Consider the following 26,920-nt stretch of genomic DNA (forward strand, 5'->3'; position numbering starts at 1 on the left):
CAAAGGTGCCTCTCATATTTAGGGTGGTTCTATAATGGTAAAAATAAGATGGTGCTGTTCCCCAAGGGGTGGCAGGCAGCGGGCCATGAGGGGCAGAGAGTCCCAGCAGGGAGCAGCGCTGCAGGTGAGAGACCTCCGTGGGTCAGTTGGTCCCATGATGAGCTGCAGAGGGTGAGAGACAGTGACAGATAGGCACAGTATGCAGAGAAAGTGGCTATTTATTTAGTGGGTTATGGAGGGGAACAGAGGAAGGGAAGAAGGGGGAAGAGCAGAGAGAGAAGAGAAACAGAGAGAAAGAAGTGGGGGGAGAGGAGAGGTTAGTTCTTTGGGAAAGAGAGGGAAAAGGGAAGAAGGAGCTCAGGCTGCAAGTGGAAGGAAGATCCCCTTGTCTTGGTAGACAGAGGAGAGAGTGAGCAAGGCTTGTCTCTTAAAGGGACAGGACAGACCATTACAGGTTCTTCCCACTTCAACTAATCTAACCTAGAAACTCCCTCACAGACATGTCCAATGGCTGTTTTCCGTGGTGACTGTAAGCATTGGAGCTTGATAGAAAGGGATCCTGGCAGTCGGGAGCCAAGGAATAGCAGAGGTCACAAAAAGCACAGCAGGTTACAGCCCTGCTCTAGGGAGAGGTTTCCCCAATGTAACAAACAGCTCTGCTTGAGCAGGTGAAGTTGTTACAATTTGGCTAGGTCCCTAAGCAGAGTGTAGCAACTCTGGTTAGCTAGGGGAGGTGTCCCCAGTCAAAGTGTTAGAACCCTGTTCAGCTCTGTTCTGTTCTGCTGTGACTCAGCCGAAAAGTTGCTACTTCTTCCCTCCGCTCCATTTTGGGGAAAAAGGGTCTCACCCAAACCTCATTCAAGAGTTTTATTGGGAGGGAAGAATCCAGGAGAGTGGCGGCCTCTATCAGGGTAAAAAAAGAAGCAGCAAACTGAACAGGTGCAAGGTTTATACAGGGCTTCTTAGGGGCAGAGTCTTTGTCCCTATTGTAGATGCCTAAGTCAACTATTTTAATAAATTGACTTAATCGGTTTTTTTAAAGCATCCATTTATTTTATAAAGCGAGGCACTGCCTATGCATTTAGGATGAGGTCTGTTTATTCCATCCACCACATCCTCAATCCCAACAATACAAATCGTATATATTTAATTAGAGGGCCCACAGCCCAGTCTCAGTTTCCTTCATCAAGTTTTCCTCTAACCCCGTTTCTGAGTGCTACAGCAGGAACTACGTCACTAAGCAACTAGATCAGCAACCTTGGCGCAGGGAAGAAACGTAGTCTGCACTCCGGGATCCACACAGTCGGCCCTTCCCGGCACCCTCGGTGTTGCGCCTAGTCGGCCCCCCACAAGCCCTTGCGCGAGCATGGGCGGAGTCGACCTCTAGGGGCTCTACCAACTGCAAAGTCTGGTGGGGGTGATGTGGTTGAGCTCTCCGAGAGCGGGAGCGAGAGAGAGGGAAACAGGAACGTTGAGGACAGAGAACAAAAATTATTGTTGTAAAGCAAAGAAGAGATCCGGGTGTCCAGGGTATCTCGGCTCTCTCCTCGTGTGCGCCTTGGGCGAAGCTCCACCCTCCCCTGCGCTTGGCCGTTGGTCCGTCCCACTCGGGGGCGACCCCGTCGTCACGTGTTCCTCCAGGTCCTCTGCAGGAGCGTGCACCCCGGCTTGGGCACGCTGAGCCATGGCGGCCCTCTTGAGACCTGCTCGTTGGCTGCTCGGGGCTACAGCGGCTCCGCGCCTCCCGCTGTCCCTGCGCCTCTTTGCGGGCTGCCCGGGCCGGCTGTTCTCCGTCACCCGGGTAGCGGCGGCTGGGAGCAGGCCGCCTGCGGGGTGAGTACCGGACCCTTCCTTCTGCCGGCGGATGGACAGACGGCTGGGCTCGTGTTCTCCGGCTCCGGGCTCCCGGCAGCTCAGGCATGAGTCTCCCATGCTTTGGTCAATGCTTTGCCCGTGATTTGGGGGTGACAAGGTTGAGCGTCTTGAGAAGGTCATGGTTGAGGGCATGGCTGGTTTCCGGTTTGCTGCTTGAGGTCGCCACCTGCTCTTGGGCTGGAGACCGCCCGGGAAGCTGAGGGATTTGGGGGGCGTGCTACGGTGGGAACAGGTGCTGTGCCCTTCCTTAGGAGTACCCTTCCTGGGTGCTGTCCCACGCTGTTGATCAGTAACTTGCTAGTGTGTAGTCTTAGGAGGCTTCGGGTTTTCTCTCCCCCCTCCTCCCGGGGGGGTGGGGTTTGAAGTTTTGAGTAACCCAGGGATAGTTTAGAGCATGACATTTGATAATGACCAGTTCGGGTTTTTGCCTGAGTTTTGTTGAATGAAATATTCATTCAGTATTTAGGCCGATGTCATGGGTTGGACATTGTCTCAACAGAACAGGATAATGAACACATGCAAGACATTGCTGGGATCTGTCTAGTTAAACACCCAGGTAGTGTCAAGTATTTGTGTGAGTACATATTCGTGGATTGAGGTTATAGGGAGATAAGAGTGTTCATTTGATTAGTGTTCTGATCACCAGAAAAAGGAAGATGGGTACTTAGGTTTTAGCACCAGAGAGAAATTGACAATTGAATGACCTACAAAAGAGCTTTGGGGTATAGCAAGATCTGGGAACTGGAGTGGGGAGCTTCAGTTCATTTGCCCTATGCCATTGGACAAATCACTCAACATCCAAGGCCTTAGTTTCTTCAGGTACACAGGTGTACACAGCGCCAAGGCGGGGAGTACTCTGTGAGATACAGGGCTTGCTATGCGGTAACTGCTTTGCTGCCGAAATGGAAGTAACTGTCTTCATGGGCCAGCCTGGCACTGCGGATGATTAGGTGAAGAAAATGCTTATGGGTTCTCAACAGTTTAAGTGTACGCCTTCCGAGTGCTGCGGCTTGGAATTTGGGCCTTTACCTGTGTGTTTCTGTTAGGCCTGAACAATGAACCTTCAGAAGTCATTGCCTTTGCTTTCGCCACATCTCTTCATCCTTCGTCTCCTAGCTCTCATTTCTTTCTGCAGAGCAGCCACTCCCTTGTACATTTCTTTAGTCCAGTGGTCCTCAGCCTGTGCGCTGAGACCCCTTTGGAGGGTTGCATATATCAGATATCCTGCATATAGATATTTACAGTCTGATTCATCAGCAAAATTACAGTTATGAAGTAGCCATGAAATAATTTCATGGATGGGGGTCACCCCAACACGAGGAACTATATTAAAGGGTCACAGCACTAGGAAGGTTGAGGACCACTGCTCTAGTCCTTAACATGAGGCCAGAGGCCAGGGCTGCAGTGCTGTTGTTGACTTCTCTGTAGTGTTTGGGAAATACTGAACACATTTTAGTGACAGGCTCTTGGTCTAGATGTTCAGCACATCTGGGTTCCGTTCTTCGCTGCTAACCTTAGACCCTCTTCTGAATCCTGTCTGTAAGGGAGAGGTGCCAGGTGTCTTTGTAAAGCCCATCTTTTGTCATTCAGGACTCCGGTGTCTAAACTTGATGTGGCTCCTCTAGGGAAGGCACGTCCCCTGCAAGTCTGATGACCCCCATTTGATCCCCAGGACCTACGTGGAAGGAGAGAAAGGCTCCTGCAACTTGTCCTGTCCTCTGCCTGTACACACACACAAAAGATAAATACAAGAAGAACGTAAACAGTTGACATTACTGCATCTGAGTCTTCCACGTGTTCTTATTTCTTGTTATCTGTTTCCGTGGTAGAAAAGTAGGCTGTGGAACACAGTACTTGGTCTTGTTCACAAAGCTGTGTGCTCAGCTCTCAGCAGGCAGCAAAGTGGTGTTTGTTTTCTTTCCCTGGACTTTGAACACTTTCCCCTACAGGCTCTTATCTTACAACATCTTTCTGTTTTGTTTTGTTTTGTTTTGTTTTGTTTGTGTTGGTGCCTTTTGATCCCCTGGAGTTTTAGTTCCAGGCAGTTGTGAGCTGTCTGGCATGGGTGCTGGGAACTGAACTTGGGTCCTTTGAAAGAACAAGAAGCGTTCTTAACTGCTGAGCTGCCTCTCCAGCCCCTTTCATTTTTTTTAAGCTGTAAAACTCATGTTCCTTGATGAATAACTAAATTACAGAGGGAAAACACCAAACATCTTCTAATTATCACCCAAAGAGAACCATTGGTACACCGTTAGTATATTTTCCAGTTGTTTATGGCTATGTGGCTGTATATTGGTTTTACTTTCTTTTTACAGAAGACGTCATGATTATCAAGTCTGTGTTCTGGGCCTGAATCTCTAACATCCTGCTTCTCTTTCCATAGTGCCCCTTTCCTGACTAGGATGGCACTGTCAGTTTCTTGTGTCTCAGGACTTTTTTGTACCTGCCTCCTTGGTACTTGTCCCCATGTTCATGTGTTAGATGCTCGCACACTTGGAGGCTTTACTGTCGTGTATTAGATACTCACACACTCGGAGACTTTGCTGTCGTGTATTAGATGCTCACACACTTGGAGGCTTTTCTGCTGGCAGCTTACATGGTGTCATCCTTGTAGATGACCCTTCTGTTCTCAGTGTCTTGGTCACTACTTGACTCTAAGCACTGAGTTGCATTGTTTCTCCTGGACGTGGACTGTCAGTTGGGAAGCTCCCTCTGGCTAAGCTACAGGTGCTTCAAACCCAACCCATCTTGAAGGGGACTCAGCTTTTCTCCGAAATCTGTGCTACGAGTATCACTGTTCTGCTAACTTTGCTTCTTCCCCCCCCCCCCCCTTTTCATCAACAAGCAATAAAATCCGGAGTTCTGTTTCATTTGGAATGGATACCCATCTCCTGCCCCCATCGTCCTTCTTAGAGAGTTTCTGATAAGACTCGATTGCGTCATTCAGGTTCACAGTTGAGCACTCTGACTCCAGCTGTTTCCAGGGTAAGTCCTATCTGGTGCTTTCATGGGTGTTTTGGGAACGAGATGCCTCAGCTCTTCTGTCTTCCCATGGCAAGCTGTAAAGCTACCATAAGGGCTGTTTCCCTAGGAATCTTGTGGAAATGCATAGTCTGATTATGAAGAGCTGCTGTTCAGGACTGAGACCAAATGGCTTACCAAGCCTCTAGATAATAGAGGGGCTGTGGGACTGAGTCAGGAGGGCCCACTGGGCCAACGGCTTATCTTCCGCCTTCGAATGTGATGCTCATTCTCCTCATACCGCGGAGTCCATGTCGTCTGATAGGCCTTCTCAGCTGCTGCTTCCATGCGTTCCTCTGATGTCCTCTTTCAGCTCTGTGTGGGCAGCATGCTGTTAGCCCTGTTAACATGTGTAACCCCTGGATACTGTTGCTTGTGACACTGCAGCTCTCTTGTTAGTTCCAAGGCAAGGTCTTCATCTTAGTGTTTTGCTTCCCTTGATGCCTACTTTGCTTGTGCAGTGGATGTCAGACATTTGTTGAATAAATCAAGACATCACAGACACTGAGAGAGGGATAATGTGAGACAAAGATTAGGGGTGCTTAGTCCACCTCTGTGCTCTAGAGTGGTTCTGCCTGTTCACCCTTGCCTTGCTTTCCAGCTCTGCTGTGTCTGACTTGGATTAATAGGCATTACTGAGTGAGAATTATTAGTGTTGTTTTATCTGCACCCAGAAGTGTGCACCCTGTATTTTTGTGTCTTTGTCTTCAGTTTTCCTTCTAGCATTTTCCTCCTTTTTGGAAGGAAATTCTTCTGGCCCTTACCTTCTGCATGAGGAGGATGAGGGGGCTTTCCTTTCTCCTGTTTTTTTTTCCCCCCCCTGAAGCTGCCTATGTTTCTCTTGAGATCTTAGAGTAATCCCCCAATGTTTTGGAGGAAAGATGAACTCCAAGCAAAGTCTATGCGAAAGTGGATCTAGATTGATGATTGTGGCCTAAAGGTGAAGATTACATGTCAATGAGAGTTGTCATTGGAAGAAAAGTAAACTTTCCCTTTTTACCTGACATTTTGGAATGCTCTTAGAGTTTGAACCCTTTGGGTCTGTGAAACCCAAGACTCAACCCCTGCTCTCTTTATATAAGCTCGTGAGTAGATAGTAGTTCTATCTAGTGACGTTGCGTGCTCGTAAGATGATAATTTATTGATGTTATATGGATTGGTATTGCACAGAGAAGGGCAGTCACATTTGTTATTGGGAAGGAGATGGACCGACAAGACATCACAGGCACTGAGAGAGGGATAGTATGAGACCATCTTGACTAATGATAGGAATGAGACTATCAAGACCAACATGTGTGTCTGTGTGTTTCTTAATGTGTGCAGGTGCACACACCACAGTGCACATATAACTTCAGAGGACAACTTTGCAGAGCCAGTTCTCCTTCCAGCATGCGAATCCGGGGATAGACTCAAGTCAGAATTTGAGGCAAGTGCCTTAGCCATTGAGCACCTCCCAGGTCAAAGAGGGAGCTCATCTTTCCAGAGGATATGTGCTATGTATCCAGGGCTCGAAGGCTAAAGAAGTCTATGGACTTGGAGCCCACACTTTGATCTTGTGTGGGTTTGAAATCTGTTACTACGATTTGATTGCCATACTGACTCCATGATTGACTGTGGCGGGGCCTCGACCCAGAGGAGGATTTTGAATGTGTTGGATCTTAACAAAATAAATGTATTTAGACTGTGAGGGGGGTTCTTGGGGTTGGGCTGGGGCTTATCACTGAGCTATGTCTCCAGATGTTTTTATTCCAGTGAGAAATCTAAGGCTTAGGAAAGCTGATGAGTCTCTCTGAATCACGAAGTTGTCGCAGGCAGCTTAGGTTTGAACAGGTCTTTGAAAGCTGTGTTTGAATTTCTTCTGAGGCACTGAAGAGAGGCGATGCTTTAGGAGATGCTGTGGTTGGTTATGTTTGCTAAGCTTACTTGCCAGGCCCGTGAGCATTGCCCAGATGTGGAGCATTGTGTTCTGCCTTCAGACTTTTGCTTGTTATTGGGCCCCTTCTGAGTACTTACTATTTAAATATTTGTAATATTTTTCTTTTTATTAGGCTTAGGTTTAAACTGACATTTAAAAAGCTGTTTTTATTTTATGTGTATGGGTGTTTTGCCTACATGTGTTCACCATGTTCTTGTAGTGCCCATGGAAGCCAGAAGAAGGCATCCCCTGGAACTATGTGGGTGCTGAGGATTGAACTCGGGTCTAGAAGAGCAGCCAGTGCTCTTAACCACTGAGCTATCTCTCTAGCCCTTAAACTAACACTTTTATAACTTTATTTTGTCTTAAGCAAAACTGTTAATAAGAAAAGAGCTAAATTTGATAGTTTTTTTTTAATTTTCAACAAGTAAACATACTGAAATGGAAAATCTTTGCCTAAATGCAGTCTCAAACCCATCTTGACTAGAAGTGTGTTGTAGACTAACTACATGGTCTCAGTTAATACTCTTGTATTATAACGCTGTTATCCTAAGTTTAAAAATATTTGTTTAGCTTTGTTTATGTGAGTGTTTTCCCACATGTTTATCTGTATATCACATGTGTGCCTGGTGCCCATAGAGGCTAGAAGGGGGGATGTCAGAACAGAACCCCTGGAACTAGAGTTGCAGCTGTTTGTGAGCTGCCACATGGGTTCTGGGAATAGAACCTGAGTCCTTGGAAGAGCAGTCTGTGCACTTAATCACTCAGCCATCTCTCTTACCCTGTCCTCCTAAGGTTTAAGCATAGAGACTTCTTGGGCTACTCTAAGAGTGTTTGAGACTGAGTAATTTATAAGAAACAGGAAAAAAAAAACCCATTGTTTTTCACAGATTTGGAGGCTCTCCATTATCTAGTTGTTCTTCTCTAGGGTTAACTTTGACCACTTTGCAGTGTGTCTGTGTCCTGCTTTGCGATTGGGTGATGTCTCTGATGGATGCCCTTGTCCCAAATGGTGCTTGTATTGGATGGTACTGCCCAAATCAAATATTGCTTCTCTTGTCACATCTTTAACTAGCTTTTTCTGTGATTTGGGAAATACTTGTTAGTTTTCTCATGTGTAAGTTGGGGGCTATCATAGTAATTTACTACCACTTAGTATGTATTAAAAAGTTATTAATAATATACCTTTTGGCCTGGCAGTGGTGACACATACCTTTAATCCCAGCATTCAGGAGGCAGAGACAGGAGAATCTCTGTGAGTTTGAGGACAGCCTCGTCTACAAAAGCGAGTTCCAGGACAACCAGGACTGTTCCACAGAGAAACCCTGTCTCAAAAAAACCAAAAACCAAAACAAAAATTAAAACAACACCTTTTGTCCTTATTCCTATCCTTGTCTTTAACCCTGAAAGCTCCAAAGTTACCTTAAACCAAGTAATAAACCAGAGAAGAGTTTGAATGCGGAGTAAAGAATTTAATTGAAACAAAACCATGACAATTATTTTAAAAGTCTATAGTTAGAGAGTATATGACCCAGGTTATATATAATTGGGCAGAAATTCTAAGCAGATGCCTTACTAGAGAAGGCAGAGACTTCATGAAAGTTTGCAAAACACCTAAAAATTCATAGGTCATTAACAAATTGTAAATGAAAACACTGATGAGCTACCTCACGTGGAAGAATGACTACTTAAACCAAAACACTGAAAACCGAATGCTCGCAGTGATAGAGAAAAACAGCTCTCATTTGCTGCCGTAGGAACACACATTGCATAGCTGTTTGGAAAGCTAGTTTCAAAGCCACTCAGACAGTTGAAAGTAGACTTCACACCAGGTATTTACCCAGATGAGATCAGCACTTATGTTCTCACAGTAATTGCACACGTTGGCAAAACCCAAGGTAGCCTTCAGTAGCTGAATTAAAGTAAATTTGCACATACTGTAAAATATTATACATCCATAAAAATAGAAAGAAATGAACTGCCGTACTGTGAAAAGACGTGGAAGAACTTGAGATGTTTATTGCAAGATGAAAGAAGCTGTTCTGAAATGGCCGCGTGTTTCTGTGCAGTGTGTGACAGCCTGGGAAAGACCCGCTAGAGGAGTGTAGAGTGATTAGGAAACCCAGAGCACTGATGGGCAGGACATAGGGCACAGTGACATCATTCTGTAAGGTCCTGTAAGGAACAGTGGCTGCATACTGTTATTTGTCTGAGTGGGCATCTATACACAGAGTGAGTATAACTGCCAGTGTCAGCTAGAGTGTCTTAGTCAGGGTTTCTAGTGCCACAGTGAAACCATGACCGCAGCAAGTCAGGGAAGAAGGGGTTTATTGGGCTTACATTTCCACATGGTAGTCCACCATTGAAGGAAGTCAGGACAGGAATTCAAGCAGGGCAGAATTCTGGAGGCAGGAGCTGATGCAGAGACCATGGAGGAGTGCTGCTTTCTGGCTTGCTCCCCATGGCTTGCTCAGCCTGCTTTCTTACAACCTAGGACCACCTGCCTAAGAGTAGCACCACCCACAATGGACTGAGCCCGCTAACTTCAGTCACTAGTTAAGAAACTGCACCATAGTCTTGCCTATAGCTGGATCTTCTGGAGGCATTTTCTTGGTTGAAGCTCTCTCCTCTGATGACTCTCGCTTGTGTCAAGTTGACATAAAATTGACCAGGACAGAGAGGTTCCAGTTACAGTACTGGTTAGTTTGTCATTCTAGCAAATGCGGGACACCTATGTGGCTTGGTGGTTGGCTTGGTGCATGAGCTGCACTTTTCTGTATGTTTAAAAAACTTGTTTAAAAAAATGGCGCAGGCTTATACGTGATTGAGTGGTTCAAGTTTATCATCCGGTCCCAAAAATGTTGACACTTTGCCATACTATTATTGTTGAAAAACAAAAAGACAGGGTCGATGGTGGTGGTGATGCATGCCTTTAATTCCAGCACTTTAATTCCAGCACTTGTGAGTTCAAGGCCAGCCTGATCTACAGAGCAAGTTCCAGGACAGCTAGGGGTGTTACACAGAGAAACCCTGTCTTCAGCAACAACAAAAATTTTAAAATGCCAGATTTTACCAGAGAAATCCCATGGGTAACTGGAATATGAGTGGGGTATAACAGAGTGTCAGGGTAAAGTGAAGTGTGTGACTTAAAATGTGAAGAAGCTATTATTAGTGATGGGTAAAGTTTCCTTCTGTGGTTATATTATTGGGACATTAGAATTTGGGGGCAGGATGCTCCAGCTTGTGCAAGCCTTTTTTGGTGGGCTCCTAACTTGTGTGGACCCAGCTGGACCAACCATGGGCGTGTCCCTCTCCTTTCTGTCACAACATGCCCATTGCTTGTGATCTGAAGCTCCTATTCCATGTAGATATGTCATAGCTGACTTAAGTCAATTCTGGCTGGAGTTATGTCAGAGTAGAGTTTGCTTTGCATGTAGGAGGCCCTGATTTAGTCACCAGCCTTGAGAAAGGAAATGAATGGAAAAAATTAATTCTGGACTCTATTATTAATGTACAGTAGCATTTAAAACTCCATTAAAAAAGTATGTATGTACTTTTTAGTAGTCATTAGATTCAAGTTGTGTAGAAGTTAGCAAGTTCACTTCCACTGTTCAAAAAGTTCTGCATTAATATGAATTGTTACACGTTCTGAGTTATTTAAACACTGCTGCTCTCTTTACCTCACACTAGCAAGGGCATAGTGTTTGATTATTATTATAGTAACAAAGAAATAACCATTGAGACCTTTGACAAATAAGTAGAAACATGCTTCTTCTCTGGTTTGTGGATATCATTTAAGTAATTCTGCTCACTTAGCAAGTAGCTGTCTCCACATGTGCGCACCTGCAAGCACACGGAGGACAATGTCCTATTTGTTAGTATTCCAATCCCCCACCATAGTTTCTGATTCATTTCTTTATATATGATGGCCAGGTGGTTATGATTGTCTCCTCTTCCCGTGGTATGATTTCTACTCCAGCATCGGTTACAGACTCTGGTTTGCCTTACTCTGTGACAGAGCTTTTGATCCCGCCTCACATACACAGTCAGCTATGAGCATAGGAGAACAGTGGCTTTGGGGGACTGAGATCAGACCCAGGGCCTTTTGCATGCTAAGTGCATGCTCCACCACTCAGTTATGCGCTTAGCTCCTACAGTTTTATTTCCAAACTCACCACTGACTGGTAAAAATGTCTGCATGCCAGAAAATGTGGTTATCAACTTGAAGGCATTTTCTGAATTAATGTTTTTAGACATAATGCTTAGCATAATTTAGTGGCAACTAAAATTAAGGTACTCGTAGTAGATTCCCAAGAATTGAGTATGTTAAAAGTAGGGTACTTGAGAAAGTCTTTCAAAATTAAGGATTTATAACAGTGTTCTTTACATGTAAGTTTATTTTTTGGGGTCTGATATTTGTAAATCAAGACAGTATTTATTCCTATAGCATGAAATACCGTTGCACAGTTTAAAAGTTTAGTTGTATATTAGACTGTGTTAATAAAATATTGATTAAAAGAGTTGTTTGTTCTGGGGATGTCAGTTAGCTTAGGTCATAGGATGCTTATTAGTGTGGGTCCCATCCCTGTACTGCATAACCCACAGCATAGGCCTGGCGTGACAGCAGAATTGAAAGCAAGAGAATCAGAAGTTCAAAGTCATTGTTGGTTCTCAGGAAGTTCCTGGCCAGCCTGACCCTGTCTCAAAAAACGTAGAGAAAAAGATTGTTTATTCTGTAGAAACATGTATCATTCTCATCTTAACTAATTTCTTATCTGACAACTTTAAAATTGTCTCAAGCCCAGAAGTATAGACAGTTCCTACTTTGGAGAGTTAGGGAAGTGTATAGACCGCGTGTTGAAATGCGAAGCTGTGGAATTGAGATGCTTCAGTCTTCATAGACAGACGGGAACTAACGTGGGCTTGAGCGGTCCTGTAAAGGAAGTATAGAGTTTTAGCTTGGAAGAAACTTCGTTGTCTGGTTTAACAACTGATTTAAAATTTAAGTTCATATAAGCTCATGCCAGAACAAAAGCCGTAAAGGTAGTTTTAGAATTTGGAGTGCACGCTGGCCTTTTGTCTCATTTATACAAGTGAGAAGAGCTTGTTGCATGAGCTGCTGTATAGTCCTTCACTAAGGAAGTATAATTTTAGCTTCTTAGTTTGAAGTGATTTCATGTAAGGTTATCAATGCACCCAGCATCAGCTAGAGTTTTATTGTGTGTGTGCTTGTGTGCACGTATGTGTGTAAAACAAAAGTCAGAACTTTTATTTGTTGTCAGTTCATAGTTCTCTGAGTACTTTTGCTATTCGATCGCAATATTAGGTATTTAGTGACTGTCAGAACTTGGTATAAACACAAGCAATGCTCTGACTAGATAGCAATTTACTTAGTTTGTTACTAATTGTGTTCAATTTTACAGAGAGCTACCGAGCCAAGCCAGATTATATGCAATTGTTGCTGAAAAGAGGGATCTTCAAGAGGAGCCCGCTCCTGTGAGAAGAAATAACAGTCAGTTTGATTGGGCTCTAATGAGACTGGATAATTCTGTCCGAAGAACGGGCCGCATTACCAAGGGACTGCTGCAGAAAGTCTTTGAGAGCACGTGTCGCTCAGGTATTTCAGAGTTTCTCTATAGGTAGTTGAAGATTTTCCTGGGTGTCTGGAAGCTCATTGTGGAGAGCATCATTTGATACTAAGTGTGACTAAGATCCTGCTGTCCTTCCAGATCATCCGGGCAGAGTTTGCCATAACATGAAATATTTCAGTTAGAGTTCATTTCAGAGTCAGCAAGTGAAAATAGCCATTTGCTTCCCCTGGTGTCTGGAGTTGTACAGTTTCCATGGTGAACTGTGGTAGAAGGCACCAGGTTTTCCTGCAGTGACCACAGTGAAGACTGGTTGCCATTTCTCTTTCTTCCAGTCAGCCTCTGAGCAGGCAGATCGCTTAGGTCTTGTCCAGTCCTGCGGGAGCTGCAGGTCCTTCACTCCCGGCTCTTCCCCCGTCTCCTGACAAACACAAAAGCAAACGTACTACTGTGCAATTTTGTGTGTGTTTTAGGAAGAGTCTCCTGGAGTCTGTTTGTGGGCATCATTTCATTAGGGAACAGAGCTTCTAATGATGGGGTGTAACAAAGAGTTTCCATGACAGACGGTCATGTTCATTGAAAGACTAACTTTCTGATTTACTCAGAGTTCTTCAGCCATTATCACAATTAATTTTGGAACTTGTCATCTTCCCAGCCCTTCCTAGCCCTTCCAGTCCCATATACCCATAAGTAAGTGTATTTTCTGCCCCTTTAGTTCCTTGCTCTGGATGTACTTATAGATGGAGTTAGACAATGCGTGTTTATTTTTGTGTTATCTTAAAGTCCAGTTTTAGGGACATGGAGATAAAACTTAAATGTGGTGAAACAGGTTCTTTATCTGCTTTGCATCCTTCCCATAAGGTGCTGGGAGGCATAGCCTTTGAACTGTAGCAAGCACTGCCTAGGAATTAGATTCTTCTTGAATCCATTAGTCTTAGAGAGTATGTAGATTTTGTAGTCTTAGATTTCTTAAAGCAGTCTGCTGCTAAAGATTACAGTTCTGACTGTAGTGTTATGGAGTACTGGTCTTTGGGTGCCCTCTTGTCTTTGGTGAACTGAGAAGTGGGGCTTGTGGATCATTTAATGGATATTTTTCTTGTTCTCTTTGAAAAGCCTGAAGATGGTCAAATAATTCATAAACTTGAGATGAAGCTTTGCTGTTTACCTCCTCCGTGTTACTGGTCCTGTTACTGCACCCATGAACTGTTTCTCTGCAGGTGGCCCAGGTGGGAACCAAGCCCTGCTCCTGCTGCGCAGCTGTGGCTCACTCCTGCCTGAGCTGAGTCTCGCAGAAAGGACAGAATTTGCTCATAAGATATGGGACAAGCTTCAGAAATTAGGTATGATTGCTTTAGTCCTTGACATGCGTAAAGGCATAGGTATTTTTTTTCTCTTCGACTGAATATGTTCTTCATGTAAGTTATAATCTTATTTTATCATAGGGCTTCTTGATTCAATACTATTTGGCAGTATGTTTATATGGTGAGTTATAGTGACATCTAGGGACATTAAGAATAAACTAGTTTTCATATCATGAATTAGAATTTTAATAAGTAAAAAAATAGACATTTGGGCTATCAATTGTAACTCAACTTAGAGTATTATAGTATTGTTAGAATTTAGGGATACGTGCTCACATATAAAAGAGGACTGACTCTACTGTAACGATAGGGTCAACAAATTATGAAAATTCTGATAGCGTATCATGAGTCTTCACATACTGGTGAAATAGACATAAAATTTAAGATGCTGATCTGATTTAAATTTCATTTGTAGGTGTTGTGTATGATGTCAGTCATTACAATGCTTTACTTAAAGTGTATCTCCAAAATGAATATAAATTCTCACCTACTGATTTCCTGGCCAAGATGGAGAGAGCAAACATTCACCCAAATCGAGTAGGTAGCTGCTGCTGTGGATGCTGAGCAGCCATATGCAATTCTGCTATTTTCTAGAAAAATGTTTATGTATGAAAGTGTTAAGCTGCCCATTTCATTGGCAGGTAACATACCAGAGGCTGATTGCTGCCTATTGTGATGTTGGAGATATTGAAGGTGCCAGGTATGTATTTTTTATAAATGTGAGTTATTGTTTAATTTCATTTTATTTTTATTTATTTTGTGTTTCTGTGGACATGTATGTGGACATGAGTGTGTAAATCAAGAGAACAACCTGCAGGAGTTAGCTCTGTCCATCATGTTGATTCTGGGTGCAGTTCTAGGGGTTAAAGTCCAATTGTTAGGCTTGACCATAACCTTTACCCAACAAGCTATCTCATCATCATTAAATGTAGTTTTCTACAAGTAGATTTGCAAATTGTATAACCATAAAATGTATCTACTTTTTTGAAAATTTATTCTTTATAAAGGGAATTATTTCAGAAGTATTTTATATAGCAAATTTAGTAGTGTGATTTAAATAAAATGCAATTGTTGTGTGAAAGGAAAGAAGTAAAAGTTGCTATCTGAATTAGAACAGAGGTGTTGAGATGCAAAGCTAGATTTACTTTTAAAAAACTTTTTTCTAAGGGAGCTATCCTTACCCATTTTAACTGTTTCTTTATAAAAGTAGGGATATTTTCTTTGTCCACTGATTCAGGTAAAATCAACTGCAATATTTCTCTGCCTATAAAAAATTATTGCTGCTTTTTAACTAAAGCTTAGGCAATAAGTAGTGGGTTGATATACAGTCCATTTTAACTCAGTGCATTGAATTTTTTTTCCCTCAAATTATTCATATTTTCCTCCTGCTCCCATGCTAGGAATTGACGTAGGGCCTGTCCCATATGCTAGGCAAGCACTTTACCCCTGAGCCACAGTCCTAGCTTACTTAGTCGTTTTAGCAAGAGTATTCAAAATTATTGATACTTCAAGGAATATAATTTCACGAGAAGGGGATTATGCTTCACTTTGTTGGTTTTTTTTTTTTAACAAGGACGTGTTATTATACTAAACACAAATAACTTAAGGCCTAATTCATGGACGCATTAGCAAGTGTCACTGATAAATGTCACCTCTCTTTTATTGCAGCAAGATTCTTGGATTTATGAAAACGAAGGACCTAGCAGTCACAGAGGCGGTGTTCAGTGCTCTGGTTACAGGCCATGCGAGAGCTGGGTAATTCTCCACCTGGGCTTGCTTTCTCAGCAAGGTTTTGGTCCTAGAAAATTATTAGAGAGGAGTCATAGAGCATGTTTATTTATTCCTCCAAACAAATCTGGTATGCAGTGGAGCACACTGGTATTTTTATTACTTTCTCTGAAATTTGTACCGTATTTTTATGCAGTTATTACATATGGGGGTGAAGTTAGCTATAAATATGTCAGGTGCTTATGGGTCCTATTTCAGAAATATATAGCCAGTTTAATGAGTAGTTCTTTTGGGTAGAATTCCAAATAGTATTTAAAATTAGTAATTTTAATATACTTATATAATATGTTTTAGAGTAATTATATTCAGCGATCTTATGTTTTCTTCGAAATAATTTATAGAGATATGGAGAACGCAGAAAATATTCTCACAGTGATGAAAGAAGCTGGCATTGAACCAGGGCCAGACACGTATCTGGCTCTGTTGAACGCATATGCTGAGAAGGGTGACATTGACCATGTTAAGCAGGTATGGTTCATGCTGTGTAAGTCAATATTGCTGTGTGAATGTGTGTTACAGTTTATGTGAAGCAAAAAAAAAAAAAACATAGCTCATGTCCATTTTAAAAATGTTTTGTAAAAAGTAATATTCAAAGGAAATTATTAGTTGGATACTTTAATGTTGCTTTGTGATGGTCACTGTGGATTAGTATATTGAATCTTGTTATTTTATTTAGCTCTAATACTTCTAATTTCTCATTTCAATTACTACACCCATCTTTAGATTCTGGAGAAAGTGGAGAAGTCGGATCATTATCTCATGGATCGTGATTTATTCCAGATTATTGTTACCTTTGCTAAAGCTGGATATCCTCAGTATGTCTCAGAAATTCTAGAAAAGATTACCTATGAAAGAAGATATCTTCCAGGTACTTAAAGGATTTTATCTCTGTGACTTTTGTGAATACCTGGATTACTATTGCTTATATGATACAAAGGGGACTTCTTGTTTATCAATTTTTTTATTGTTTTTATTGTGCTATACATTTTTTCTCTGCTCCCCTTCCTTCGTACCCTCTCCCCTTTTACCCTCTCCTGTGATCTCCACACTCCCAATTTACTGAGGAGATCTTATCTTTTTCTCCTTCCTATTTAGATCCTCTTTGTTGTTTAGGTTTTCTGGGGTTATGGATTGTAGGCCGGTTTTTCTTAGCTTTATGTCTAAAAGCCACTTATGAGTGAGTACATTCTATATTTGTCTTTCTGGGTCTGGGTTACCTCACTCAGTATGGTTTTTTCTAGATCCATCCGTTTGCCTACAAATTTCAAGATGTCAGTATTTTTTACCACTGAGTAATTCTCCATTGTGTAAATGTACCACATTTTCTTTATCTATTCTTTGATTGAGGGGCATTTAGGTTGTTTCCAGGTTCTGTCTATTACAAATAATTAATGCTGCTAATAACATAGTTGAGCACTTGTCCTTGTGGTTTGATTGAGCATCCTTTGGCTATATACCAAAAATGGTTTTGCTGGGTCTTGAGGTAGATTTTTTCCTAATTTTCTGAGAGATGACCATACTGATTTCCAAAACGGCAGTACCAAAGGGCACTTCTTAACGGTATGGGAGTATGGAAGCAAACATAGAGTGCTTGGTCAGTGTAGTAAGCTACGTATGTGTGAGTTGAGTGCTCCAGGATTGAGTTGGTATTAAGATGTATTTTATTCTTATATATGAATATTTATCCTTTTGTTTTTTGCAGTTCTTAATTTTCTCTTTAAAAATTTAAAAATTTTTGTTTGTGTGTTTGGTTATGCTTCTTTCAGAGGGTGTGTTCAGGGTGCAGATCTTTCCTGGGGATGGAACTCAAGTCACAAAATTTGGCAACAAGTGCTTTTATCTGCTGAACCATGTCACTAGCTCTATTTTTTCCGTTAGTATTGATTACTATTTAAACATATTGCTCAGTTTAGTATCAACGGATGTCTTTGTTTTCTTCCCAGATGCAATGAACCTCATTTTGCTTTTAGTCACTGAAAAGTTGGAAGATACGGCATTCCAGATTTTATTAGCATTACCCGTGTCAAAGGAAGAGAACATAAATGTATTTGGCAGTTTCTTTTTGCGGCACTGCGTGACTATGAATACGGTACTCCGCTTGTTTTCACTTTGTAGATAGTCTAGTTGGTAGTGAAATGATATGCTTTAAAACAGGAGAGAATTCATGAGATGAGACAAGGTGTAAACAATCTGAAACTTTTAATGTTGAGGATTTCTGGATAGAAAGGGAGAAATTGAGACTTCATTGCCAAAGTCATTGACTGTTTGCAAAAAGCACGGTGGTCAAGCTCTGGCTGTCTGGCTGACTCGGTGTCTTTCCCCTCAGCCTGCGGAGAAGCTCATAGACTACTGTAAGAAGCTGAGGGAGGCCAAGCTGCACAACGCCTCACTGCAGTTCACTCTCCACTGTGCTCTACTGGCCAACAAAACTGGTACTGTATCCTTGTAGCCTTGACTAGCATCCAGAAGTTTCTCTGCCATAGCACAGTGACATGTTATGGATTGTTTTTCAGCTTTGGCAAAAGCAGTGATGCAGGCCTTGAAGGAAGAAGGATTTCCTATTCGAACGCACTATTTCTGGCCATTACTAGCTGGACATCAAAAAACAAAAAATGTTCAAGGTGAGCTTTGCCTTTTATGGAGTCATAGTTGGTCAGAACAATTGCAAATAAACACACATGTGTTTGAATTCTTTAAAGCACACTTCTGAGAGTTAGAGCTCATGAGAAACTGGGATTGTGTTAATAATTCTAAAGTGGGTATTTTTCAGTGTGATTTTATTTCTTAGTTCACGTCTTAAGCAAATGTTCAGATTTGTGAGTGTATTGTGAACAGTTTGTCTAGCCTTAGTGAAGTTATATTTAATGGAGTTCATAAAACAGAAAGTGTGACCATTTTCCTCTGTGGGCCAGGTCAGCCTGTTCTTCCCCAAGCTCAGCTCCAGAAGGGAAGGCAGAGAAACTTGTGTTTATTGTAAAGAGGTGCTCGTGACCTGACAGCCTGCTGATTGAAGGACAGAAATGCTCAGACTTTCAACTTCTTAAGTACATTTAAGCATTTAGCATACTTTTCCTTGTACACATGGGATGTCTATAGGATATGAATAAAATGGAAAAATATTAAATTTTAGAGCACAGTATCTAATTCTTTGGTTTGCATTACTGGTAATCAGAAAAAGTAGTCTTATAAAAAGATGCTTTTAACAGAAGTACCTCCCCCTTGGGGAAACAAAAATGGTCTTTTTTCATTTTATCTCACAGTATAATGTGCTTTGGAATGAGATGCAGAGTTGTTAGTGTGACATTGGGTGACAAACAGAATGCACAAACAACAAAAAAGTGCTTTTAGCAGACTTTCACATTGCAATTTTATTTTAAATATATAGTTGTCTTCTGGTTTAAAGAAAATAGTGAAACAAGTATTCCCTAATTGTTTCTGGTTATAAAAGTCTCTAAATCCTTTTTAGAAAAGTCTTTGTGAAAACAATAAGAGTTGATTAACTCTTTGTGTATCTTCCAGTTCTGAAAGCATAAAGTAACCTTTAACCCAGTGTTTCTGCAGCGCAGACCATCTGCAGCTTTCGTCAGACTCTTAATTGTCTGTATTCTGTAAGAATATTGTTAGTATTCTTTATTTTCACACAGGTAGGAAAATATTTTTGGTGCCTTTTGAAATGTCTATGTATTGGGTAAGTTTCCTGGTTGCACCATATTATAATGTCTACCCCTTTGAGTTGGCTGCTCTGTTAATAGTAAACATAAAAGATCAAGACTGTTTTCAGCTGGAGCGAGCTGAGCTTATGGAAGACGGGCTTGTTGTGCGTCTACCTTTTCTGCAGATCTGAGTGGAGACTCAGAGGGTGCTTTGTTGAAAGGTCACCTTGTATTATTGAGGCTTCTGAGAGCCAAAGGGTTCAGGGACTGACCACAGATACTGTCAGTATGTCAGTGTTCAGAATGACTTCTGCACTTTGTAATGCTTCTTCCTGTCACTGCCACTCAGGAACCGTTACATTGTTTCAGTAACATTCTTAACTGTCCTGTGGAAATTGGACACCATGTTTTACATTAATTCATCGAAAAATCCGGAACAAGTTTTTAAACCAGTCCAAGTTTTACTTGGAAAACTACAGAAGCCTCTGCTTTATTGGAGGTTCTGACATGATAGTACCAGAGAATGTCAGTTGTCCTTCAGTTTTAAAAAACCATCAGTGCTCTTTATTCCTCTTCTTCTGGAGGTCTTGATGATAGGAAAATATACTGCGTAGACTCGCATGTAGAAGGCAAGGGGCTGTATGCTTTTGCATAAGTTTCTGTTACTGCATGCAAGGCTAGAATGCCACATTGTCTTTAGTGAAATGAGCCTGCTCTTTGTCTGGACAACATCCAGTGTACCCTGGTGGGGAAATGTCGATGTCTGCTCAGGAGTGCTGAGTAAGGGATGGGAAGAGCCTCAGGAAACAGAGATCCGATAAAATTGAACCGAGTTTTCAGTAACAAAGCAGTCACATTTCTGTTGAATTTGAAGCAGGAGCTTCACTATCAGCAGCCTCCAGTAAGATTTTCTGAGTCCTTACTGCCACTCTTCTGTGGTACGAATAGAAAAGTCACCATTTAAGATATTTTCAGCAAGCACCCATAAATGAATGAGAGGAAAGGCTTGGAATTGGGACCAAACTTCCTTTGTTAAACTTTGGAAGCATAAAAATAAGAATATGAAGGGTTGAGCTGGGCAGTGGTGGCACACACCTTTAATCCCAGCACTCAGGAGGCAGTGGCTGGTGGATTTCTGTGCGTTCAAGGCCAGCCTGGTGTATAGAGCAAGTTCCAGGACAGACTCCAAAGCTACAGAGAAACCCTGTCTCTAAAACAAAACAGGCAAAAAAGACTATAAAAGGTTGAGTGTAGTGTATTGGCACACTCCTTTAATCCCAGCACTCTGGATGCAGAGGCAGGTGAATCTCTGTTTCTGAGACCAGCCTGGATTCTATAGAGTGAGTTCCAGGATAGGCTCCAAAACTACAGAGAAACGCTGTCTCAGCAACAAAACAGGAAGAATACAAAGGAAGTGTGGAGGACAACCCTGAAAGTAAAAGTGCTCGTTGAGTCGGGGTGCAATAGATGGGCCTTATTTTTCAAAAAGTAAAATTTTGCCTCCAAATAAAGTGAGCCTACTTGATTGATTATAACAGTTACATGACCGTCTTAGTAGGTGAGCATGGCCTCGGCAGATCATGCCTATGTCCCTAGAGTTTGGATTATTTTAATTGCTACAGTGTTTTGTTTTTTAGACAGTGCTGAGGAAATTTTCTCACTGATTCAGCAAACAACCAGGCTAAACCTTGTGACTTCCCTGAATTCTCAATTCTTCATCTCTGCCCTTCTGTGTTTTATCTCATAGGAGTAATGGATACACTCAAAATAATGAATGAGTTGGGAGTAGATCCTGATCAGGACACGTATGTAAATTATGTGTTCCCTTGCTTTGATGATGTAAAGTCGGTTCGAGCTGCTTTGCAGGTGGGTACAAGTGTGCTTTTAATGGCATTATTGAAGAAAATACTTTCTCCCTAATGTTTCATTATCATTAGAAAAAAAGAAAAGAGCACCATTGAATGGAGAACTAAAAATGGTCTTGTGTATGTAGTTTTTAAGACTCTATAAACATACTGGTTAGTATATGTAATAGGTTTAACTAGCAGACTAAACAGTGTCTTTCTTCTATTTTGGTAAGACTGTCCTGATAGCAAAAGCATAGAAAAGATTCACTCTTTGGTCTCACCCTGGAACCTGTAATTCTCGTTGTTTTTTTCTTTTTTTTAAATAATTTTCCGAAATACATTACTAATAGTATATTTATTATTCTGTATTTGAAAAATAATCTTTGAAACATTTTTTTTCTGCCATACTTTTGACCCTACCAGAAAAGGCAAGGTATTGTGAGTATCATTTGAAAAATGGATAATGGGAACTGGAGAGATCGCTCAGCAGTTAAGAGCACTGACCATTCTTGCAGAGGATCCATCTTTGATTCCCAGCATCCAAGTGGTAGCTATCTGTCTGTAACTTCAGTTCCAAGAGAGCTGAAACTTTCTTCTGGCCTTCATAGGCACGTGGTACATGGACATGAATGCTGGCAAACACACACATAAAATAGTGAAATAAATAATTAAAACTAAAGTTGATTCGAACCATACCTGAAGTGGTAGTGGCACACACCTTTAATCCTAGCACTCAGGAGGCAGAGGCAAGCAGATCTCAGTGAATCCGAGGCCAGCCTGGTCTACAGAGCAAGTTCCAAGACAACCAGGGCTACACAGAGACATCCTGCCTCAAAAAGCAAAACAAACAAACAAAAATACTAGATTTTCTAATTTTAAGGCAAAGTATTGCATGTACAGTTAGGAGTGGCAGGTGCAGGCTCCATATGTGTAACATGTATTTTGCTAGGAAGAGCTATTGGGCAGAAGTTACTAAGTGCTGTCAGGATGTTTGTAAGAGTGTTCCTTTCTTTGAAATAACTTCATATTATAGTCATCTTAAAATCAAGCGTTATATCTTAAACATCTGTACTTACCTTCCTCACTTCCTTTTTCAGGGAAAGATGGGGACTGCAGAGACACTGGCTAACTTCTGACCTTTTGTCCCCACCTCCCGTGTGCTGGGACAGTGGGCATATGTTAGCATGTTGGTTCTTTTATGCTGTACTAGGCCCAAGTTCAGGACTTGGTGTCTGCCAGGAAATCACTCCCCCAAATGAGCTCTATTCTCCTGTCTTCCTCCCTAGTTCTCAGAAGAAGCTATTGACTTCAGGCTGTACATACTTTACCTTAGGAATTACTGTTGAACAGGGACTTTCTCCATAAGTCATTCCTTACAGACATACAGCCTCAAGTTCCACTGCTGTCTTGTGACTACTCTTGATTTTTCAGAACTGTTGAACTCTTTTAGGAGAAAATTAGACCTAAATTGTAAACTTGTGTGAATTTTGATTATAATCATTCTTATTTCAACTGCCTTTTGTTTTCATTGTTACAATTTCAGTGTTAAGTATTATTGGCTCAGAATCAACCTTACTGTTATATGACAGTATTATATGTCATTTGTTAATACGTGGAGACCACTAGTCAGATTGTAGATTTGTATAACTCACCCATGGGTGATTCCTTAAGATAGTCTTATATTTTAGATAATCATTTTTTCTTAATATTTTCCTTTCATATGTAAGTGTACATAAGAAATATGTTTGAAAAAGTGGGTATCTTAGAGCAATATTTAATTCTACAAATCATTTTAATGCTTGTGTGATATTTTATAGCTATGACAATTTATTTTTATTCTTTGCCTTTTATTGTCTGGGTGGTTTGTAATATTGTACTGTAAAGAAACATTTGAACTAAGTTATTGTTTATGCACTTACATTATCTAATGTTGAGACAAGCGATAAACCATTTGGAGTTAAATAAATTTGACCCATACCATATGTGTCAAACTACTATTTTAGTGGGACTTGAGAGGTGGCTCAGTGGTTAAGAACAGTAAGGAGCCAGGTTTGAGTCTCAGTACCCACAATCATCTGTCACTCTAGTTCTAGCTGATTTGACGTCCTCTTCTGGGCTCCACAGGCACCAGGCACGCCTGTTTGCACAGACATTCATGCAGGCAACAAAAAAATCCATAAAGTAAAAATGTGTATTTCTTTTAACCACTATTTCAGTTCTGTGTTGAAGCTCTTTTATGAGAGGATTGTCATGTCTTGTGTAGTAAACATGTGAACAGGTCACCTGTCTTTATTTATTTGATTTTTTAAGAGAAAACAAACTATCCCTTTTTTTACTATACATAGCAATCCCAGTTTCTTCCCCCCCCCCCCCCCCCCCCCAGGCTGCTGCCCTGACAGTGCTCGTCTGGGCACTGGCACTCTAGCTCGAAGTCTCTTTCTGCCAAGGTCTGGTTACTCAACTATTATTTTTTAAATAACATTTTTTAAATTTATTTTTTTTAAAAAGATACTAGATTATCTTGGTACATAGTGATAAAAACATATTTGAAAGGTAAGGGACTAAAAAGGCATATTGAAATATTTAAGTTGAAGAACCTTACCATTAATGTATTCTTTATCCCCAGGAAAATGAGTGTCTACCTCAAAGTAATGCATTTGCTCAAGCTGAAGTGAGAAGTGAAGCAAAAAATGGGAACTTAGAGAACATTTTGTCACTTTGTAAGTATTCCATGGGAGAAGTAGACTTGGGTTGACGTCAGTCGCTGCTGAGAGGATATATATGGTAGTTTGTACAGTGCGAGCAAGAACACTTCCAGCTTGTGTTAAGGTCCTGCTGAGAAGCCAGTTTATGGCTTGAACTTGGGGCTGCTTTGGAAGTAATTTTAAGGTTGGAAGGAGCATGAAGATGCCATGGTGTTAGAGTGGTAGCTGGGCGTGCGGTAAGCCAAAGACCGGGTCCTGTTTGTCATATGAGCTTGTAAGTGACACGGAACAAGTCTGTTAATATCTGCTTGCTTCAGTTTTCTGAAATTGAGGTGACAACAGCCTGTTTTATAGAGATTATAGAAATCTAGTGAGACTTCTGGTTTGCGATTTGAAGCTGTTCCCAGATTTGACTAACAAAAAGCATTGCTAATGCTTGCTGAGCATTTAAAAGAATCAGCTCCTTGTATACATACCTCACAGAGTCCGTTCCATTGACAGAAGGGCACAGTGAGGGAGAATAAGTTGATCTGATCAAAGGGTTCTTTGAATCAGAAGCAAAGTCTTGCTCTAACTTTGCCATTTTCAACATATTTTTTTAAATGATTTAATTTATTGTTATTTTATGTGCATATGTCCTTATGAGAGTATCAGAGCTCCTGGAGCTGGAGCCACAGACAATTGTGAGCCATGTGGGTTCTGGGAATCAACCTAAAGCATAGCAGGATTTTGTTAGTTTATTTTTTGAGTTTTGTGAGACAAGGTCTCACTGTGTAGCCCTGGCTCACTTAGAACTTGCTGTATAGACCAGTTGATCTTGAACTCACAGATTTGCCTCTGTCTCTTGCCTCCCAAATGTTGGGATTAAAGGTGTACCATCATGCCTGGCACAAAGCAGGTTTGATTTTCTTAAAGTCTTAAAAGTTAAAGTTTGATGTATATTCAGATTGTATAGGTGAGTTAAAATTAATAATGATTTTCTTTCTATGACCTTTTAAAAATTAAGCCAGATATCTTATTCTTTATAAGTTGTATTATCTTCAGGACTTGCCTCTGTTATGAATTTGTTTCACCCCACTCATTCTGTCATCCAGAAGCTGCTTTTCATGTAGTGTAGTGATCCAGTTAACTTGATCATACCATTATAATACAATGCAAGCAAAACAAAATCAGAGAGTGCCAACAGCAACCTTCTGTGTCATTTAGAACTAAACCATTAAAAAACAAAACAAAAAAGGTTTTTTTTTGTGTTTTTGTTTGTTTGTTTTTGAGGCAAGGTTTCTCTCTGTTGCCTTGCCTGACTCTAAACCAGGCTATAGGCCAGGTTGGCCTTGGTCTCACAGAGATCCGCCTGTCTCTGCCTCCTGAATGCTGGAGTTAATGGTTTGTGTCACCAATTGCTGATTAAAAAGTAGTTTTATGTCAAGGTTTACATGAAAAATCAGGCTTAGCAGTCTGCATTGAAACATTTTAAGTTGTGGACTGTTAAATGCCAAATGTGTAGTAGAGCAAGCAAGTGCTCAGAGACGTTACAGAGCTGTGGCAGCTGGTGATGGGTCAGAAGTAAGGGCCTGCCTGTTCTGCTGTGATTGGCTACCCCTCTGTGTCTCGAAATGGAATGAGAAAGTGCACAGTTAGTTCACCAGGAGCCATGACAAACAACTTACTTTTGTCTTCAGTAAGTGTAAGTCACCTTTCTAATCCCCTTACGGTGTCCCAGTGCCCAGTAATACAGTTCCAGTGATGTAGCAGGGGATTCAAGTAATTGCTGTTACAATATTCAGGAATAATTACACATTCGCTTCTTGATGAAAACAAAGCAAAAGCCTTTAAAGGATGTTTTGTTTTAAATATATGTATTGCCTCATTAAGTAACTTCACCGGAAACATTTTATTTTTTTAAATAACATTTCCCAGTTGGAAGTACAAAGGTAGGTAAACATGTCACCAGATCATTTATAGCTCAGTGTGGTCGTTTTGTTTGCTTGGCCTGAGTTATTTTGACAATGGTTCTCTTTTGCAGTGGAATCGAATGCATTGCCTCTATCGCTTAATTCTTTGAAAGGCAGCCTAATTCTAGGCTTTAGGAGGTAAGATTTTCAGCCTCAGTGTTCTCCGTCATTGGACCGATTTCTGCTGTCCTTGTGATCTGTTGTTGATGAGAACTACTTTGGAGAAAGACTTTTCCTCTCAGTTGGGTTGGGTTTGGACAGTCTATTACTTATTCTAAGAAAGATACAGTTCTATTAAAAAAAAGAGAGAGAAAGATGTGTTTGTGTGCATATTGAGATTACTCTTGAGTATTCAGTTGTAATGACTTTATTCTGTATGTGTTACTACTCTCGCATGTTCAAGGAAAATTAACGAGCTTTCCCACGTGTGTTACTGTTTTCTATTACTGCATTGAGATACTGACATGGGGGAACCTTACAGAGAAGAGCATGTGCTGGTGTTGGTTTGGATCTGGTGGGGGTTTTCTTGGCTGAAGCATATGTGACACCACATCAGGATGAGAACAAGTGGGAGGGAATGGTCATGTCGTAAAGCAGAAAGCCAAAGAGCGACTTAGGGCTTGAGTTTACTCACTTTTTTTAAACCACTTATTCTGGTGCAAAGCCCCGGTGTTCAGAACTACAATCCCTTCCCAGGACAATTGCCCAGTGATGCAAGGACCATTGGGTCTCACCTTAGGCCACAGAGAGATTCAAGCTTCCTTCATTGTGGGTCTCTTGGGGAAAAACTTAAGCCATATGTTAGTACCTCCAAATTTCATTATTTTTTAGCCACATGCACATACACACACAGAGAAACACTAGTAATTCTTTGGTTGCCTGCCTGTCCCATATTTTCACAAATTCCTGATTCTCTGCTGTTTACTTGCTTTCTCCTGTTGCTGTACGCATAGATACTCATTTGTTTCTTTTTTGCTGGACTACTCTAAGTTGTAGACATAACAGTGCTGGATGTTGCAGCATATATTTCTTTACCCGTAAGGTGCTTGAAGTATATTGTCATCTGATTGACATAAGTCTATGCTAAATTGATCCAGTGCGATGACTCAATGTGCAGAGGCACTGGCTGCCAGGCCTTATGATCTGAGTTCAATCTCCAGGTCCCACGTGGGAGAAAGAGAGAACCCAAGCTGTTCTCTGCCTTCCCCGGGCATG

At 41.3% G+C, this 26,920-nt stretch overlaps 1 protein-coding gene across 1 annotated transcript in view; it reads left to right on the top strand.

Annotated features, from left to right (window-relative positions):
• The first annotated feature begins 1,656 nt into the window (after positions 1-1,656).
• Positions 1,657-26,920, top strand: part of Lrpprc (leucine rich pentatricopeptide repeat containing) — a 79,066-nt gene continuing 53,802 nt past the window's right edge. The window contains exons 1-14 of the mRNA XM_048416329.3: positions 1,657-1,833; positions 12,235-12,428; positions 13,617-13,739; positions 14,176-14,297; positions 14,402-14,460; positions 15,429-15,515; positions 15,890-16,016; positions 16,272-16,416; positions 17,492-17,637; positions 17,875-17,980; positions 18,062-18,169; positions 20,949-21,067; positions 23,675-23,768; positions 25,777-25,843. Of these exons, the coding sequence (XP_048272286.3) occupies positions 1,685-1,833; positions 12,235-12,428; positions 13,617-13,739; positions 14,176-14,297; positions 14,402-14,460; positions 15,429-15,515; positions 15,890-16,016; positions 16,272-16,416; positions 17,492-17,637; positions 17,875-17,980; positions 18,062-18,169; positions 20,949-21,067; positions 23,675-23,768; positions 25,777-25,843 (1,646 nt within the window). The 5' untranslated portion in view covers positions 1,657-1,684. The remainder of the gene's footprint in view (positions 1,834-12,234; positions 12,429-13,616; positions 13,740-14,175; positions 14,298-14,401; positions 14,461-15,428; positions 15,516-15,889; positions 16,017-16,271; positions 16,417-17,491; positions 17,638-17,874; positions 17,981-18,061; positions 18,170-20,948; positions 21,068-23,674; positions 23,769-25,776; positions 25,844-26,920) is intronic.

This window comes from Myodes glareolus, chromosome 6, assembly GCF_982192425.1.
Source record: "Myodes glareolus chromosome 6, mMyoGla1.1, whole genome shotgun sequence".
NCBI lineage: Eukaryota > Metazoa > Chordata > Mammalia > Rodentia > Cricetidae > Myodes > Myodes glareolus.